The 18680-nt window shown below is 39.2% G+C and overlaps 1 protein-coding gene across 3 annotated transcripts; it reads right to left on the bottom strand.

The window, feature by feature from the left end:
- Window positions 1-2095: 2095 nt before the first annotated feature.
- Window positions 2096-18650, bottom strand: INSL6 (insulin like 6). Of its 3 annotated transcripts, none has more exons than XM_081501952.1 (3): window positions 18342-18650; window positions 5833-5942; window positions 2096-4146 (listed from the first exon to the last, which is right to left on the bottom strand). In XM_081501952.1, the coding sequence occupies exons 1-3, from the start codon at window positions 18613-18615 to the stop codon at window positions 3988-3990; spliced, it is 543 nt and encodes a 180-aa protein (XP_081358078.1). In that variant the 5' UTR covers window positions 18616-18650; the 3' UTR covers window positions 2096-3987. The 3 variants fall into 3 exon arrangements, with proteins under 3 accessions (XP_081358078.1, XP_081358086.1, XP_081358071.1); XM_081501960.1 differs by having other exon boundaries at window positions 5833-5939; XM_081501945.1 differs by lacking the exon at window positions 2096-4146 and having other exon boundaries at window positions 5535-5939.
- Window positions 18651-18680: the final 30 nt, after the last annotated feature.

The raw sequence follows: 18680 nt of genomic DNA, 5'->3' as shown, positions 1-18680 counted from the left end.
CTAGCAAGTAACTTCACATGAAAGAGCCTCAAGAGGCTGCATAACATTAAGGTATCTCAGCTTTCATTCATTTTTTTCCTACTTCAGGATTGCTCTAAGGAGTCCATAAGGAAAATATGAGTGTTCTATCTAAATTAACAAAATCATTGTTAATACAATTACAGATGTAACAGACTGGCACTAAGCTAAGAAGCAAATTAAATATACCCTAGCATAAAAATTATTAAAGTGTGTAGGTAAGTATATCAGTTCAGTTCAGATCAGTCGCTCAGTCGTGTCCGACTCTTCGCGACCCCAAAATCGCAGCATACCAGGGCTCCCTGTCCATCACCAACTCCCGGAGTTTACCCAAACCCATGTCCATTGAGTCGGTGATGCCATCCAACCATCTTATCCTCTGTCGTCCCCTTCTCCTCCTGCCCCCAATCCTTCCCAGCATTAGGGTCTTTTCCAATGAGTCAACTTTTCGCATGAGGTGGCCAAAGTATTGGAGTTTCAGCTTCAACATCAGTCCTTCCAATGAACACCCAGGACTGATCTCCTTTAGGATGGACTGGTTGGATCTCCTTGCAGTCCAAGGGACTCTCAAGAGTCTTCTCCAACACCACAGTTCAAAAGCATCAATTGTTTGGTGCTCAGCTTTCTTTATACTCCAGCTCTCACATCCATACATGACCAATGGAAAAACCATAGCCTTGACTAGACGGACCTTTGTGGGCAAAGTAATGTCTCTGCTTTTCAATATGCTATCTAGGTTGGACATAACCTTCCTTCCAAGGAGTAAGCATCTTTTAATTTCATGGCTGCAGTCACCATCAGCAGTGATTTTGGAGCCCCCAAAAATAAAGTCTGACACTGTTTCTGCTGTTTCCCCATCTATTTGCCATGAAGTGATGGGACCAGATGCCATGATCTTAGATTTCTGAACATTGAGCTTTAAGCCAACTTTTTCACTCTCCTCTTTCACTTTCATCAAGAGGCTCTTTAGTTCTTCTTCACTTTCTGCCGTAAGGGTGGTGTCATCTGCATATCTGACGTTACTGATATTTCTCCTGGCAATCTTGATTCCAGCTTGTGTTTCGTCCAGCCCAGCGTTTCTCATGATGTACTCTGCATAAAAGTTAAATAAGCAGAGTGACAACATACAGCCATGACGTACTCCTTTTCCTATTTGGAACCAGTCTGTTGTTCCATGTCCAGTTCTAACTGTTGCTTCCTGACCTGCATACAGGTTTCTCAAGAGACAGGTCAGATGGTCTGGTATTCCCATCTCTTTCAGAATTTTCCACAGTTTATTGTGATCCACACAATCAAAGACTTTGGCATAGTCAATAAAGCAGAGGTAGATGTTTTTCTGGAACTCTCTTGCTTTTTCGATGATCCAGCGGATGTTGGCAATTTGATCTCTGGTTCCTCTGCCTTTTCTAAAACCAGCTTAAACATCTGGAAGTTCACGGTTCACACATTGCTGAAGCCTGGCTTGGAGAATTTTGAGCATTACTTTACTAGCGTGTGAAATGAGTGCAATTGTGCGGTAGTTTGAGCATTCTTTGGCATTGCCTTTCTTTGGGATTGGAATGAAAACTGACCTTCTCCAGTCCTGTGGCCACTGCTGAGTTTTCCAGATTTGCTGGCATATCGAGTGCAGCACTTTCACAGCATCATCTTTCAGGATTTCAAATAGCTCCACTGGAATTCCATCACTTCCACTAGCTTTGTTCGTGGTTATGCTTTCTAAGGCCCACTTGACTTCACATTCCAGGATGTCTGGCTCTAGGTGAGTGATCACACCATCGTGATTATCTGGGTCATGAAGATCTTTTTTGTACAGTTCTTCTGTGTATTCTTGCCACCTCTTCTTAATATCTTCTGTTTCTGTTAGATCCATACCATTTCTGTCCTTTATCGAGTCCATCTTTGCATGAAATGTTACCTTGGTAACTCTCAATTTTCTTGAAGAAATCTCTAGTCTTTCCCATTCTGTTGTTTTCCTCTATTTCTTTGCATTGATCACTGAGGAAGGCTTTCTTATCTCTCCTTGCTATTCTTTGGAACTCTGCATTCAGATGGGAATATCTTTCCTTTTCTCCTTTGCTTTTTGCTACTTTTCTTTTCACAGCTATTTGTAAGGCCTCCTCAGACAGCCATTCTGCTTTTTTGCATTTCTTTTCCATGGGGATGGTCTTGATCCCTGTCTCCTGTACAATGTCACGAACCTCTGTCCATAGTTCATCAGGCACTCTATCAGATCTAGTCCCTTAAATCTATTTGTCACTTCCACTGTATAATCATAAGGGATTTGATTTAGGTCATACCTGAATGGTCTAGTGGTTTTCCCTACTTTCTTCAGTTTAAGTCTGAATTTGGCAATAAGGAGTTCATGATCTGAGCCACAGTCTGCTCCCAGTCTTGTTTTTGCTGACTGTATAGAGCTTCTCCATCTTTGGCTGCAAAGAATATAATCAATCTGATTTCGGTGTTGACCATCTGGTGATGTCCACGTGTAGAGTCTTCTCTTGTGTTGTTGGAAGAAGGTGTTTGCTATGACCAATGCGTTCTCTTGGCAAAACTCTTATTAGCCTTTGCCCTGCTTCATTCTGTACCCCAAGGCCAAATTTTCCTGTTACGCCAGGTGTTTCCTGACTTCCTACTTTTGCATTCCAGTCCCCTATAATGAAAAGGACATCTTTCTTGGATGTTAGTTCTAAAAGGTGGAGAAGGTGATGGCACCCCACTCCAGTACTCTTGCCTGGAAAATCCCATGGATGGAGGAGCCTGGCAGGCTCCAGTCCATGGGGTCACTAAGAGTCGGACACGACTGAGCAACTTCACTTTCACTTTCACTTTCATGCGTTGGAGAAGGAAATGGCAACCCACTCCAGTGTTCTTGCCTGGAGAATCCCAGGGGCGGAGGAGCCTGGTGGGCTGCCGTCTATGGGGTCGCACAAGGTCAGACACAACTGAAGCGACTTAGCAGCAGCAGCAGTTCTAAAAGGTCTTGTAGGTCTTCATAGAACCGTTCAGCTTCAGCTTCTTCAGTGTTACTGGTCGGGGCACAGACTTGGATTACTGTGATCTTGAATGGTTTGCCTTGGAAACGAGCAGAGATCATTCTGTCGTTTTTGAGATTGCATCCAAGTACTGCATTTTGGACTCTTGTTGACCATGATGGCTACTCCGTTTCTTCTAAGGGATTCCTGCCCACAGTAGTAGATATAATGGTCTTCTGAGTTAAATTCACCCATTCCGGTCCATCTTAGTTCGCTGATTCCTAGAATGTCGACGTTTATTCTTGCCATCTCCTGTTTGACCACTTCCAAAATTTGCCTTGATTCATGGACCTAACATTCCAGGTTCCTATGCAATATTGCTCTTTACAGCATCGGACTTTGGTTCTATCACCTGTCACATCCACAGCTGGGTATTGTTTTTGCTTTGGCTCCATCCCATCATTCTTTCTGGAGTTATTTCTCCACTGATCTCCAGTAGCATATTGGGCACCTACCGACCTGGGGAGTTCATTTTTCAGTGTCCTATCTTTTTGCCTTTTCATACTGTTCATGGGGCTCTCAAGGCAAGAATACTGAAGTGGTTTGCCATGCCCTTCTCCAGTGGACCACATTCTGTCAGACCTCTCCACCATGACCCATCCGTCTTGGGTGGCCTCACACGGCATGGCTTAGTTTCATTGAGATAGACAAGGCTGTGGTCCATGTGATCAGATTAGCTAGTTTTCTGTGATTATAGTTTCAGTGTGTCTGCCCTCTGATGCCCTCTCGCAACACCTACTGTCTTACTTGGGTTTCTCTTACCTTGGACGTGGGGTATCTCTTTACAGCTGCTCCAGCAAAGTGCAGCCATTGCTCCTTACCTTGAACAAGGGATATCTACTCACGATGGCCCCTCCTGACCTTGAATGTGGAGTAACTCCTCTTGGCCCTCTTGTGCCCACGCAGCCGCCGCTCCTTGGACCTGGGGTAACTCCTCTCAGCCACCGCCCCCGGCGTCGGGTGTGGGGTAGCTCCTCTCAGCTGCCGCCCCTGGCCTCGGCCGTGGGGTAGCTCCTCTCGGCCATGCTTCTGCACGGACCATCGCAGCCGCCACGCTTCTGCGCGGACAGTCACAGCCACCAGGGTAAGTATATAGCTAGGCAGATAACATTCTTGGTAAATCTCATAATTTTCTAATTGACATTTTCGATATATATATTAGTAAGCTAATAAAACTCCATTTTTATTCTTAAACTACAAGTACAGACCTATACTTCTTCAAACTAGTTCAAAAGTATCACCGTATTTTGGCTTACAAGGCAACTCTCAATGGAGTAGTTTCATCAAACACCCAGCCAACTTACTCTACCACTCAACCATGATATAATCTATCATTTTGTATCAAAACAAGTGACTATACTTAAAAAAATTAAGTGAATGCTGTACCCTGGAACTGGTTTAAAAAATTGTATCTATTAATGCACTGAAAGTGAATATAACATAGATATATGTGTAAAGAGCTTTGGTTCTAAAAAATAACAAAGCCAAATAGGAATTTAAAAATTTAATTGAAAAGAACATTACAGTGCATATTTGGGAAAGAAACTAGAAAAATATTTCAAATGATACTTACCCCCTAATTAATGGCAGAAAGGGGGAATTTCACTTTGGATTCTTTGTATAAGCTTTGCTCTAATTTGTAGCATTAAAAGATTTTCCCATGTGGAAAAACACCAAAAACTCAGTGCTATAATACCTATATTGAGTTAAGCTTTGCAAGCACATAAATAGATTTTGTACAATATTCATACTGTGAATATTAACAGTGATTGTCAACCTTTAACATACTTCAGAATGACTCAGAGGGCCTATAAAAATGCAGACCAATGAGCCCCATACCCAGAGTTCTAATTCAGTAGGTCTGGGAGAAGACCTTAGAACTGCATTTCTAACATGTTCCCAGGTGATGCCAACACTGCACTCTATTCTGACCAAGCCTGAATAAGACTTCACATTGTATCAATAGCTTCAAAGCAAAGACGGGATCTTGGAGAGAGATTACAACCTCAAGGAAATCACTGAACTCTTATGTCCTCAATAGAAACTGTGAAAAGACTTCTTACCAGTTACTATACAAAGAATTAAAACTGTACCTACTAAAAATGTATAAGAGCTACTAGGAGTAATTGGTTAGCTATTTTAAGTCAGTAGGACAGATGTACTGGCATACTAGAGTGAGCCTAATAGTAATGGGCACCAGTCAGTATATCATACACATGGAATGCAGAACATTCCATAATACATTTAAATGCTACTTAAGAGAGTTTCAAAACCATAAATAAGAATAAACAGGTAATCCTTAGATGTCTGTATAGATCATGCCACCTCCAGTAATATCTTCAAATATAAAAACATATGAAAAATAGGGCACCAAAGAAAATACTAAGTCGTATTTCCACCACAAAGTATTGTCAAGTGCTTACAAATACATTCAGATGTTCACAGCAGAGAAACTACAAGGACAGTCACCAAAAAAATAATAAGTAAAATATATTAAGCTTTTTATTAAGTTAGTGTAAGTCTCATGATGGTTAGTATATCTCAGTCACAACTGCTGATGCTTCTTTAAGTTTTCATAATCAATATATGGAAGGCATGCAATAGTAAGTTCTTCTTTTGTACATCCCTTCAGACAACATTTTTCTGAGTATCCCCTGCGTTTTCTTTGGGGATGATTCCCCCAAAACAAATTGCTTACGGTTTTGATTTTGTTTGTATTTTTCTTCTGAAATTCTATAATCTCATGAATATATGGACTGATATCTTGTGATGAGGAAGATACCTCTTGTCTTGTCTTAAAAGGCAAGTTGGCCTTTTTATACTGATACTCAGGCAGTGACTGCACCTTCATATTGTTTATTGCTTCTTCCTGAGAGGCAGAAGAAGGGACTGCTGAGAGACAAGAAATAAATCCTTTATTAAAATCTTCCTTTAGCTGAAAACTTAATCATAATGCTGTAACACTAAAGCCAGCTAATTCTGAAACACAAGTAATCACCTTTTAACTAGTAAAATGGTTATTCAAAAGCAATGTATATTTTTAACTAAAACAGTTGTAATGTTTTCCTATAAAAAGGCCTAGAAATCTTTGCACACTTTTATTCAGAAAACATTTTTTGAGATATAATTCATATGCCATAAAATTAAGCATTTTAAAGTATACAATTAGTATATTCACAAGGTTGCACAAACATCACCACTACCTAATTCCAGAACATTTCTATCATCCCCAAAAGAAACCTCCCCGCATTAGGAGTCACTCCCATTTTCCTCTTCGTTCAGCCCCTGGCACCTACTAATCTACTTTATATTTCTATGGATCTGCCTAAAACATAATCATAGATGGTCATTTGTGTCTGGTTTTTTTCACTGAGCATAATATTTTTGAGGCTCAACCATGTTATAGCATGTCTACCAGTACTTTATTCTTTTTATGGCTGAATAATTTTCCATTGTATGGATATATCACATTTTGTTTACCTGTTTATCAGTTGATGAACATGTGGGTTCTTTCTACTTTTTGACTATTAAGAATAACACTGCTCTGAACATCCACATACATGTTTTTGTGTGAACACATTTTCAATTCTCTTGGGTATATACCTAGGAGTAGAACTGCTGTATCGTATGGTAAATTTGTTTACCTTTTTTAGGAACTGCCAGTTTTCCACAGTGGCTACACCATTTTACAACCCCACCACTGATATACTAGGCTTCCAATTGCTATACATCTTGACCAACATTTTATATTTTCCATTTTTTGATGATAGCCATCCTAATGGATGTGAAGTGGAATCCCATTATGGTTTTGATTTGTAATGACCTTGCAACTAATGATGTTGAGCATTTTCATGTCCTTATTGTATATCCTCCTTATAGAAATGTCTATTCAAATTTTTGCCCATTTGTAATGGAGTTACTTGTTTTTTATGCATATTTTATAACTAAGTGGTTAGTAGAAGCCATTCTGGGTTTTGTTGAAATATAAAGAAATGGAGAAGTGTGATAGGCTCAGTGAGTTGTTAATGTTATACTGCTCTTACTCAATATTACTTATAAGAAATTAAAATAACACCAGAAGGTAATTAATTGGAGGCTTGTTGGATTTCTATCATTGCCCTTGCCCATCTACAATTCCTTTTGAAGGATATATTGCCTCTAGCCACTCCTGTTGAGTCAGCCCTTAGGCAGTCATGTTCTGAACCATATGACTCCATCCTATATCCACAGTTAAAAGACAGGAGTTTGGCACCTGACCCCAAAGAAACAGACAGAAGGTTGGCAACTGACCCCAAAGAAACCATCTACCACAGTGGCCAGCAATCCATGCCCTGTGAAAAATAAGTTTGCTCAATTAGATTTCCTCTTGTTGAAATTGGGTTTCCCTGGTGGCTCAGATGGTAAAGTGTCTGCCTGCAATGCAGGAGACCTGGGTTCCATCCCTGGGTTGGGAAGATCCCCTGTAGAAGGAAATGGCAACCCACTCCAGTACTCTAGCCTGGAAAATCCCATGGATGGAGGAGCATGGTGGGCTACAGTCCATGTGATCACAAAGAGTCAGGCACGACTGAGTGACTTCACTTCACTTGTTGAAATTAGAACTAAGAAGTAATGAGAACAAGATGAGTTAGAAACAAAACTGAAAGGATACTATGAAGCTTGTCATGAAAGCTAAAGTTATTAGAGGAGAAAAGATTCAGAGAAAGATGATTTTTAGGCATTGACATGATTCCTTAGGGTTTCCAGAGCCTTTCTAGGTCCATTTACATATCCTCTTTCTATAGTAACTAGCCTCAGTTTTTCTTCTTGAGGATATTTAAGAGAACTTCTGCCTCTTGAAGTTAAGAGTCCTAGTAGAATACTCTATAACAACTTTGATTTAAAAAATGCTTACGAGGAAATGTGGAATAGTAAACCTTTAGGATAAATATTAATCTCTTCTAAAGTAGCAAAAGAATAATGTCATCTAAGATGGATAAATATGTGATCAATAAAGTATGTCACAATGAACAGAGTACACTGAAGGGGAAAAGTGAATTAGGTTGTCTAGGCAGGGGCTTCCCTCGTATGCAGGAGACCCAGGTTCCATCCCTGGGTCAGAAAGATCCCCTGGAGAAGGGAATAGCTACCCCCTCCAGTATTCTTGCCTGGAGAATTCCATAGACAGAGAAGCCTGGTGGGCTACACTCCATGGGGTCACAAAGAGTCGGACACAACTGAGTGACTTTCAGCTTTTTTTTTTCCAGGCAGATTGAAGAAAGGTCTTCCTGGATGATATGTGCCCCATCTGTCACAAAAAGGGAAGAAAAGGCAGATAATAAGAAGGAAACTTTTTCATGAATGTCAAATTGAGAAAGGGACTTAAATGGAAACAAGCTGTATTCATCAGGAAATTAGAATGAATGTTCAGATCAGTGAATTTGAAAAAGAGCAACACAGATAACTCAAATAAGTTAGGAAAGAAATAAGTGAAATATAGAAACAAAATATAAAGGTTTAGAAAACCAAACATTGATTCTTTTAAAGGATTAACAAAACCAAACTTTAGCCAGACTAATCAAGAAAAAAAAAGGAAAATGAACAAAATACACTAGGGAAAAAAGGACTACATACAGATACAATGGAGGTTCATACAATCCAACATCAAAAAACAACGACCCAATCAAGAAGAGTGCAGAAGAAATGAACATTTTTTTCAGAGAGGAAATGCAGATGGTCAACATTACTAATCATCAAGGAAATGCAAATAAAACCACTGTAAGATATCATCTCATGCTTATCAGAATGGAATAAAAAATTTTGCTTGAAGAAGGAAATTTATGAGTCAGGTATATAGATAATTTTTTGAGCCCTAAGACTGGATCAGATCACAAAGACAGTAAGTATAAATAGAAAAGAGGGGAAAGAAGCAGTGCCCCACAAGAGACTGAGCCATACCTGCCTGTGTGGGTTTGAAGGTCTCCTGCAAAGGCATGAGTCAGCAATGGCCTGCTGCAGGGATGGGTACTGGCAGCAGCAGTCCTGGGAGGCACAGTGTGTGATGTAAGTCCTCCTGGAGGAGGTCACCATTAGCCCTACCATAGAGCCTGTAGCCCTACCATAGAGCCACCAGGTGGATGACCCACAAACTAGAGAACAACTATACCAAAGAAGTTCTCACACTGATGCAAAAGTTCTAGGCCCCACATCAGACTTCCCAACCTGGGGATCTGGCAAAGGGACTGAGAATCCTAGCGAATCTGACTTTTAAGGTCTGTGGGAATTGATTACAGAACTTCCACCAAACTGGGGAAACAGAGACTCTTGGAGGGCACAAAAAAAACCTTGTGTGCACCAGGACCCAGGAGAAAGGAGCAGTGACCCCACAACAGACATGAGCAAGACTTGGCTGTGAGTGTTTGGGAATCTCTGGTGAAGACATGGGTCAACAGTGGCCTGCTGCAGGGCCAGGGGCCAGGGGGCCACTGGCAGCAGTAGTCCTGGGAGGCACAGCATGCTGTCGTAAGTCCTATTGCAGCAGGTTGCCATTAGCCCTACTATAGAGCCTGTAGCCCCACCATAGAGACTGCAGACTCCAGGACTGGGAGCTTCAAGCCAAACTACAGGGAGGGAACATAGCTCCACCAGTCAGCAGAAAATTGAACTAAAGATTTACTGAGGATGGCCCTGCCCACCACAGCAAGACCCAGTTTTCCCCACAGCAGTCCCTCCCATCAGAAAGCTTGCACAAGCCTCTTAGACTTATCGAAGAGAGGGCAGACAGATGAAGCAAGAACTTCAGTCCCATAGCCACCAGAATGAAAACCACAATCACAGAAAACTAACCAAAGTGATCAAATGGATCACAGCCTTGTCTAACTCAAGGAAACTATGAGCCATGCTGTGCAGGGCCGTCCAAGATGGACAGGTCACAGTGGAGCGTTCTGACAAAACGTAGTCCACTGGAGAAGGGAATGGAAAACCAGTATTCTTGCACTGAGAACCCCATGAACAGTATGAAAAGGCAAAAAGATATGAAACTGAAGGATGAACCCCCCCAGGTGTCCAATATGCTACTACTGGGGAAGAGGGGAGAAATAACTCCAGAAAGAATGAAAAGGCTGAGCCAAAATGGAAACAACACCCAGCTGTGGATGTGTCTGATGGTGAAACTAAAGCCTGATACTGTAAGGAACAATATTGCATAGGAACCTGGGATGTTAGGTCCATGAATCACGGTAAATTGGATGTGGTAAAACAGGAAATGGCAAGAGTGAACATCGACATTTTGGGAATCAGTGAGCTACAGAGTCGGACACGACTGAGCGACTGAACTGAACTTAACTGAGCTAAAATGGACTGGAATGGGCGAATTTAATTCAGATAACTATTACATCTACTACTGTGGGCAAGAATCCCTTAGAAGAAATGGAGCCCTCATAGAGAACAAAAGAGTCCGAAATGCAGTACTTGGGTGCAATTTCAAAAATGACAGAATGATCTCAGTTGGTTTCCAAGGCAAACCACTCAACATCCCAGTAATCCAAGTCTATGCCCCAACACTATTGCTGAAGAAGCTGAAGTTAACCAGTTCTATGAAAACCTACAAGACCTTCTAGAATTAACACCTAAAAAGATGTCCTTTCATCACAGGAGACTGGGATGCAAAAGTAGGAAGTCAAGAGATATCTCGAGTAACAGGCAAGTTTGGCCTTGGAGTACAAAATGAAGCAGGGCAAAGGCTAACAGAATTTTGCCAAGCGAATGCACTGGCCATAGAAAACATCCTCTTCTAACAACATAAAAGAGGACTCTACACATGGACATCACCAGATGGTCAGTACTGAAACTGGATTGATCATATTCTTCGCAGCTGAAGATGGAGAAGCACTATACAGTCAGCAAAAACAAGACCTAGAGCTGACTGTGGCTCAGATCATAAGCTGAATTGCCAAATTCATACTTAAATTGAAGGAAGTAAGAAAAACCACTAGGCCATTCAGGTACAACCTAAATCAAATCTTTTATGATTATACAGTAGAAGCCACAAATAGATTCAAGGGATTAGATCTGATAGACAGCATTCCTGAAGAACTATGGATGGAGGTTCATAACATTATACAGGCCAAAACCATCCCCAAGAAAAAGAAATGCAAGAAGGCAAAGTGGTTGTCTGAGAAGGCCTTACAAATAGCTGGAAAAGATGAGAAGCGAAAGGTAAAGGAGAAAGGGAAAGATATACCCAACTGAATGCAGAGTTCCAAAGAATAGCAAGGAGAGATAAGAAAGCCGTGTTAGTGAACAATGCAAAGAAATAGAGGAAAACAGAAGAATGGGAAAGACTAGAGATTTCTTGAAGAAAACTAGAGATATCAAGGGAACATTTCATGTAAAGATGGGAATAAAGGACAGAAATGGTAAGGACCTAACAGAAGCAGACGAGATTAAGAAGAGATGGCAAGAAAACAAAGAACTATAAAAAAGGTCTTAATGACCTGGATAACCATGATGGTGTGATCACTCACCTGGAGCCAGACATCCTGGAGTGTGAACTCAAGTGGGCCTTAGGAAGCATTACTACGAACAGTTAGTGGAGATGATGGAATTCCAGCTGAGCTATTTCAAATCTAAAAGATGATGCTGTTACAGTGCTGCACTCAATATGCCAGCAAATTTGAAAACTCAGCAGTGGTCACAGGACTGGAAAAGGTCAGTTTTCATTCCAATCCCAAAGAAAGGCAATGCCAAAGTATGCTCAAACTACCACACAACTATACTCATTTCACTTGCTAGCAAGTTAATGCTCAAAATCCTTCAAGTTAGGTTTCAGCAGTACATGAACTGAGAACTTCCAGATGTACAAGCTGGATTTACAAAAGTGAGAGGAACCAGAGATCAAATTGCCAACATCCACTGGATCACAGAAAAAGCAAGAGACTTCCAGAATAACATCTACTTCTGCCTCACTGACTATGCTAAAGCCTTTGACTGTGTGGATCACAACAAACTGTGGAAAATTCTTAAAGAGATGGGAATACCAGACCACCTTACCTGTCTCCTGAAAATCCTGTATGCAGGTCAAGAAGCAACAGTTAGAACTGGACATGGAACAACATACTGGTCCAAAATTGAGAAAGGAGAACGTCAAAGCTGTATACCGTCACCTTTCTTATTTAACTTGTATGTGGAGTACATCATGTGAAATGTCAGGCTGGATAAATCACAAGCTGGAATCAAGATTGCTGGGAGAAATATCAATAACCTCAGATATGCAGATCATACCACCCTAGTGACAGAAAGCAAAGAGGAACTAAAGAGTCTTTTGATGTAGGTGAAAGAGGAGAGTGAAAAAGTTGGCTAAAACAGTGTAGTAATAATACAAAGCCAAACAAAAAGACTAGTTAAATAAGAATCGCAGACAAACTTAATAAACAATAAAAGTGGCTCTACAATCAGTAGAAAAAAATGACTGTTCAGTAGATGGTATTCAGAAAAATACTTCCTCATGTACAGAAAAGTAAGACTTTGAGAAAATTAAGATAGTATTCCTAGCCAGAACAGAACCAAAAATGGGCTCCAGAAGAATTAAGGACCTAACAAGAAAAGTAAAACTATAAAACAAATAGAGGAACAGAAAAGGACCTTCAAAACATTCAAAAGGATGAACAGTAAGGTGAAACACTTATTGTCTAATGGCATAAAAATTAAGACTTTCTGTCTAATAACACCAGTAGATAGATGACAGAATAGGAGAACATATTTGCAATATCTAAAACCTATAACTATTACTGTATCTAGATTTTGAATAATTCTTACAAATTAACTGGAAGATGACAACTTTGACAAAAAGTGGGCAAAATATAGAAATAAAATTTCTGAAAAATAGGAAGTTTTCAGAAAAAAAGGAACCCAAAAGGCTAATATGCATATGAAGAGGTACTCAAATCCAGAACAAGTTAAGACAAAAATGAGATTTTATTTCATGTCTATCACACTGGAAAGCGTTAAAAATTATATAATTTTAATTCTTGACATGGATATAAGAACATAGGAATTCTCATGTACTAGTAGCAGTGCAACTATAAATTGGTGTAGTCATTCCGCAAAGTGATCTGAATGTACCTCAGGCAAATTAAGCACATATATATTTTGCAATACATCAATTCTACCCCTAGGCAGCATCCCAGAGAAATGTCCATACACATCCATAATGGGGCACATACAATGATTCTCACTGCAGTATTATTTATGGTGGCAGAAGTTGAAGGCTATATAGATTAGATGTTCATCAATGAGAGAAAGAAGAAGTAAAATGTGAGGAATGTATATGAATATTATGCAGCAGCTTGGAGCAATGAACTAAATGTTCACATAGCAATAATAAGATACAGATCTCAAATACCATTTAATTATATTTTTAAAATACAAGCACAGGAAATAATGCACAGTTTGCAAGAAAACATATACAAACAAAAAGACGTAATAAAACAATGGAATGGCTGCCTGTGGGAGGAGGAGAATGGGCATGAAGAAAGGAGACACGTGGAGACTAATCATGTTCTAACATACTGTATAATTCATTTATGTTTATTGTCTATCTTCACTATTTTAAGTTTCATGAGGGCAAGAACCTTCACTGCCTCCTGAGTGAAACTGTTCACTCATATCCCAGGCAACATGAAAAACACATAGTATCAACAGGCACACAAATCCTGTTGAATTAATATATAGACTGGTTGTACATAGCCAGTTGTGATAATGATATCCACAAAAAACAAATGAACAAAAATACAAGAACAGATGGATGAAGACCAGGAATAAGGGACTACCGCCTATCTAACTGGAATAGGGTTATGGATTATGAAATACTGGTGATGAAACATCAATAATTTCACCTAGCGCTAATAGTTAGGCAGCACCATACTCAGAATTTAGAAATATGACATTAGTTTCACGCTGCCACACTCTGAAATAGGTGTGGCAACATGGCCCATACATTCGGGATTCATTAACAAGAAGTGCACAATCTCAAACTCAACTTATGTATGAGTAGCTCTGAAGAAGGCATTTTTGAATATCAGTGTACCAAACTATCATTTCCTGTGTCAGACTCAAAGAAATTATCAGAAGATTAAAATTATTGATAATTTGACCTAACAGAGAAATATATTCTGCTTGTATAAGCTAAATAAAAATTACTCAGCAACGTTCACATGCAAAAGAAATGGCATAATTATATATTCTATGTTGGAATCCTCTTTTGGAAATACATGCCTCTCTTCAACTTCTATTAATAAATTAGTTACTGGAAATTAATAGATTACATTCTATCTTTCCTTACAGATTAAGAATTCTTTAAAATGTAATACAAATTCATATTGATAACCTAAATTCATTTTTCTTCTTCCATATATTTTAAAAAACCATGGTTTCATTGCCACATATTTCCACTTTTATAAACTGTCCTTTATACAGTTCCCATAGTAACATGTTTAATGAGTATGACAATTCTGAAATATGATCAGATATATTTCCATTTCATACAAATCTTGTTTCATTGCAGATCTCTCCTCATTGAATTAATGACATTTACTCCTTCAGGGTATTGTGAATAACACCTGAAATAAAGGAATGATTAACCAGCTACAAGTTTTAAAGATGACTTAAAAAATTTATTTTATTTATTTGGCTGTGCCAGGTCTTAGTTGTGGCATGTGGGGTCTAGTTCCCTGACCAGGGTTCGAACCCAGGTCCCCTGGATTGGGAGCATGGAGTCTTAGCCACTGGGTCACCAGGGACTTATTATTGATTGGTGAAGAAAAAGGATTCCAAACTTATTCTCAATCACAAACTCAAGCTTGGATGTCTGAAGGTAAAATTTTGACTATGGCATAGGTAATAAGAGCACAGCATTTGATGTGAGAGGAACACCCACAAAGCATGAAATAAAAAGGGGAAGCCCACCTTGCACTTGTGAGAGAAAAGAATAAAGAAGAAATAGAAAACTGAACTAGTGCCTTGTTACTCAAAAAGCATTATCCAACTAATAGGATCAGCATTACCTGGGAGCTTGTAAAAAGTAAACTCAGGCTCCACCCCAGACCTACTGAATCAGAATCTGTATATTAACAGCATTCCCGAGGTGATTCAACTACACATTAAAGTGTGAATATCAGCTAAACTGAAGTACAACTGAGAGTCTGGTGAGAGATAATTCCTTCATTATAAGAACAGGATAAAATGAATTTATATGTAGGTAGTTTTGATGATAGAAAATGATCAAGATTCAGTCTGATGCTTTCTACTGTTTCTGTCTTTACATGATACTCTATATAGAAACCCTAAAGACTCCACACAAAAACTACTAGAACTGATAAATTCAGCAAGGTAGCAGGTTACAATATTAACATACAGAAATCTGTTGCATTTCTTGACACTAACGAACTATCAGAAAGTTAAAAAAAAAAATCCCTTTTAAAATCACATTTAAAAAATACCTAGGAATAAACCTAACCAAGGAGGTGAAAGACCTATACCCTGAGAATTATAAAACATTAATAAAGAAAACTGAAGATGATTCAAAGAAATAAGAAGATAGCCTGTGCTCTTGGGTTTGAAGAAATATACAGATTTAATGCAATTCCTACCAAATGACCCATGAAATTTTTCACAGAACTAGACAAATAGTCCTAAAATTTATATGGAATCACAAAAGACCCAGAATAGACAAAGCAATCCTAAGTAAAAAGAACAAAACTGAACACATAACCCTTCCAGACATCAGACAATACTACTACAAAGCTATAGCTATCAAAAAAGTGTGGTATTGACACAAAAAACAGACTTATGGATCAACAGAACAGAATAGAGAGACCAGAAATAAACCCAACACCAATGGTCAGTTGATCTTCAACAGGGGAGACAAGAATATACAGCAGAGAAAAGACAGTCTCTTCAGTAAGTGGTGTTGGGAGACTGGATAGCCCTATGTAAATCAATGAAGGTAGAACACTCCCTTACACTATACACAAAAATAAGTTAAAAATGGCTTAAAGACTTAAATATAAGACATAACACCATAAAACTAGTAGAGAGAATAGGCAAAACATTCTGACATAAATCATACCAATGGTTTCTTAGATAAGTCTCCCAAAGCAATAGAAATAAAACCAAAAATAAGCAAAGAAGATCTAATTGAACTTTTAAGGTTTTCCAGAGCAAAGGAAACCATAAACAAAATGAAAAGACAACCTACAGAATGGGAGAAAATATTTTCAAATAATGCAACTAACAAGGACTTAATTTCCAAATTACACAAACAGCTCATACAGCTCAATTAAAAAAACAATCAAAAATTGGGCAGAACTAAATAAATATTTCTCCAAAGAAGATACACAGATGGCCAATGGGCATATGAAAATATGCTCAACATCACCAACAGAGAAATGGAAATCAAAACTACAATGAGCTATCACCTCACAGAATGTCAATCATCAAAAAGTTTACAAATAATAAATGCTGGAGAGGGTGTGGAGAAAAGGGAATCTTCCTATGCTGTTGGTAGGAATGTAAATTGGTGCAACCACTATGAAGAACAGTATAGAGGGTCCTTAAAAATTAAAAATACAATTACCATATGTTCCAACAATCCAACTCCTGGGTATATATCTGGAAAAAATAAAATCTAATTTGAAAATATACATGCACTCCAATGTTCATAGCAGCATTATTTACATGCAAGCAACTTAAGTGTCCATTGAGAGACAAATGGATAAAGATGATGTGGTATATATATATATATGCAATGGAATATTACTCATCCATTAAAAAAGAATGAAATGATGTCATTTGCAGCAACATGGATGGACTCAGAGTCACTTTGCTGTACATCTGAAACTAACACAACGTTGTAAATCAACTTATACGTCAATAAAAAAGTTTTTATTCCCTTAGCATCAATAATTTATAGATTTTATTCATTCATTCATTAAAAAAGAATAAGTGTATCAGAATATAGCTAATATTTTATAACTTTAAATGTAATATAATCTATAGAAATTTTGAATTACCATGTTGTACACCAGAGACTAAAAATATTGTAAACCTACTATACTTCAAAACAATAAAAAAGAGTAAGTGCTCATAAAGTGCTAGGCAACGTTTTAGTTTGTTTTACTCATCTATATTAGGGTCTCTCTTTTGACATGATAGTCTACTGCTTCAATTTCAAAAATCTTGACTTTCACAACTTGCCCAAATCAGAACAACTGAATTATTGTAAAAGACAGTAACTTAAACTATACTCTATAGAAAACTGTTTACAAATAAAGTGCACTTTCTTTTAAAACAGCAAACGTATTGGGACTAAAATGCATTAGCCACAAAATGTAAAAACAGAAGAATGGATCTAAAACAAAAAACGTTTTTCCTAAAGACTGCTTAAAAGCATTTTGTATAAATTCAATATACATTAAGCATATACTCTATGCTTGGCCCTCTGCTAGGCATTTCATATAAAACATACATTCGTGTGTATGCGTGCCAAGTAGCTTCAGTCGTATCTGACTCTTTGTGACCCCATGGACTGTAGCCCGCTAGGCTCCTCTGTCCATGTAATTCTCCAGGCAAGAATACTGGAGAGGGTTGCCATGCCCTTCTCCAGGGGATCTTCCCCACTCGGGGATTGAACCTGCGGCTCCTGCACAGCAGGAGATTCTTTACTGTCTGAACCACAAGTTCCCAGGGAAGGTAATACCTATATTATGCTTTAAAGGACAAAATGGAGTTTGCCAGGGGACAAGGGCACTGCAGGAAGGGAAAGTTGGGAAACCGCAACAGTCTTATACAAATTTGTAGACTTTGCTGCTGCTGCTGCTAAGTTGCTTCAGTCGTGTCCGATTTTGTGCGACCCCACAGATGGCAGCCCACCAGGCTCTGCCGTCTCTGGGATTCTCCAGGCAAGAACACTGGAGTGGGTTGCCATTTCCTTCTCCAATGCATGAAAGTGAAAGTGAAGTCGCTCAGTCGTGTCTGATTCTTCGGGACCCCATGGACTGCAGCCTACCAGGCTCCTCTGTCCATGGGATTTTCCAGGCAACAGCACCGGAGTGAGGTGCCATTGCCTTCTCCTTGTAGACTTTACATGTGTGCATTTCTTTCCTCGAAGTTAAAAAAAAAAAAAAAGCTTCACAGAGATTGTGTATGTATATTAGGCACAAATTCCACTTCCTGAAGTTCAATGGCTGGCAGAGCAAATTCGAGAATAAAAAATGTACAAAGATGAACAAAAATGCCTTTGGTTTAGATTTTTACCTGGGTTTGTCGCTCTCCTCCAGACCGGAAAAGTGGTTTGGGAGCTTTCTGACCGGTCAGGGATGAAGCTTTCAACCTTTTCTGAGGCCTGGGAAAGCAGCTGTGTGAAAGGCTTTTCCTTCTCAACGTGACTCCAGCTAACATTGCCACAGAGTTTTACTATCTCATGCAGTAGATGCTGGCCGCACAATTTCCTGGCTCTGCTAATGTCGTTCAGCTCACGGGAGACTCGAACCAGCAAGAGCCCGAGACACAGGTAGAGGAGTCGCGGCATCCCTGGGCCCCCAAGCCACGTCCGCCACGCGCTCTAACTGCCGTTCCACACAACTGCGCATGTGC

This window comes from Giraffa tippelskirchi, chromosome 1 (assembly GCF_054371585.1).
Source record: "Giraffa tippelskirchi isolate mGirTip1 chromosome 1, T2T-mGirTip1v1.2.pri, whole genome shotgun sequence".
Taxonomy (NCBI): domain Eukaryota; kingdom Metazoa; phylum Chordata; class Mammalia; order Artiodactyla; family Giraffidae; genus Giraffa; species Giraffa tippelskirchi.
This window is presented reverse-complemented; position numbering and strand designations above follow the sequence as displayed.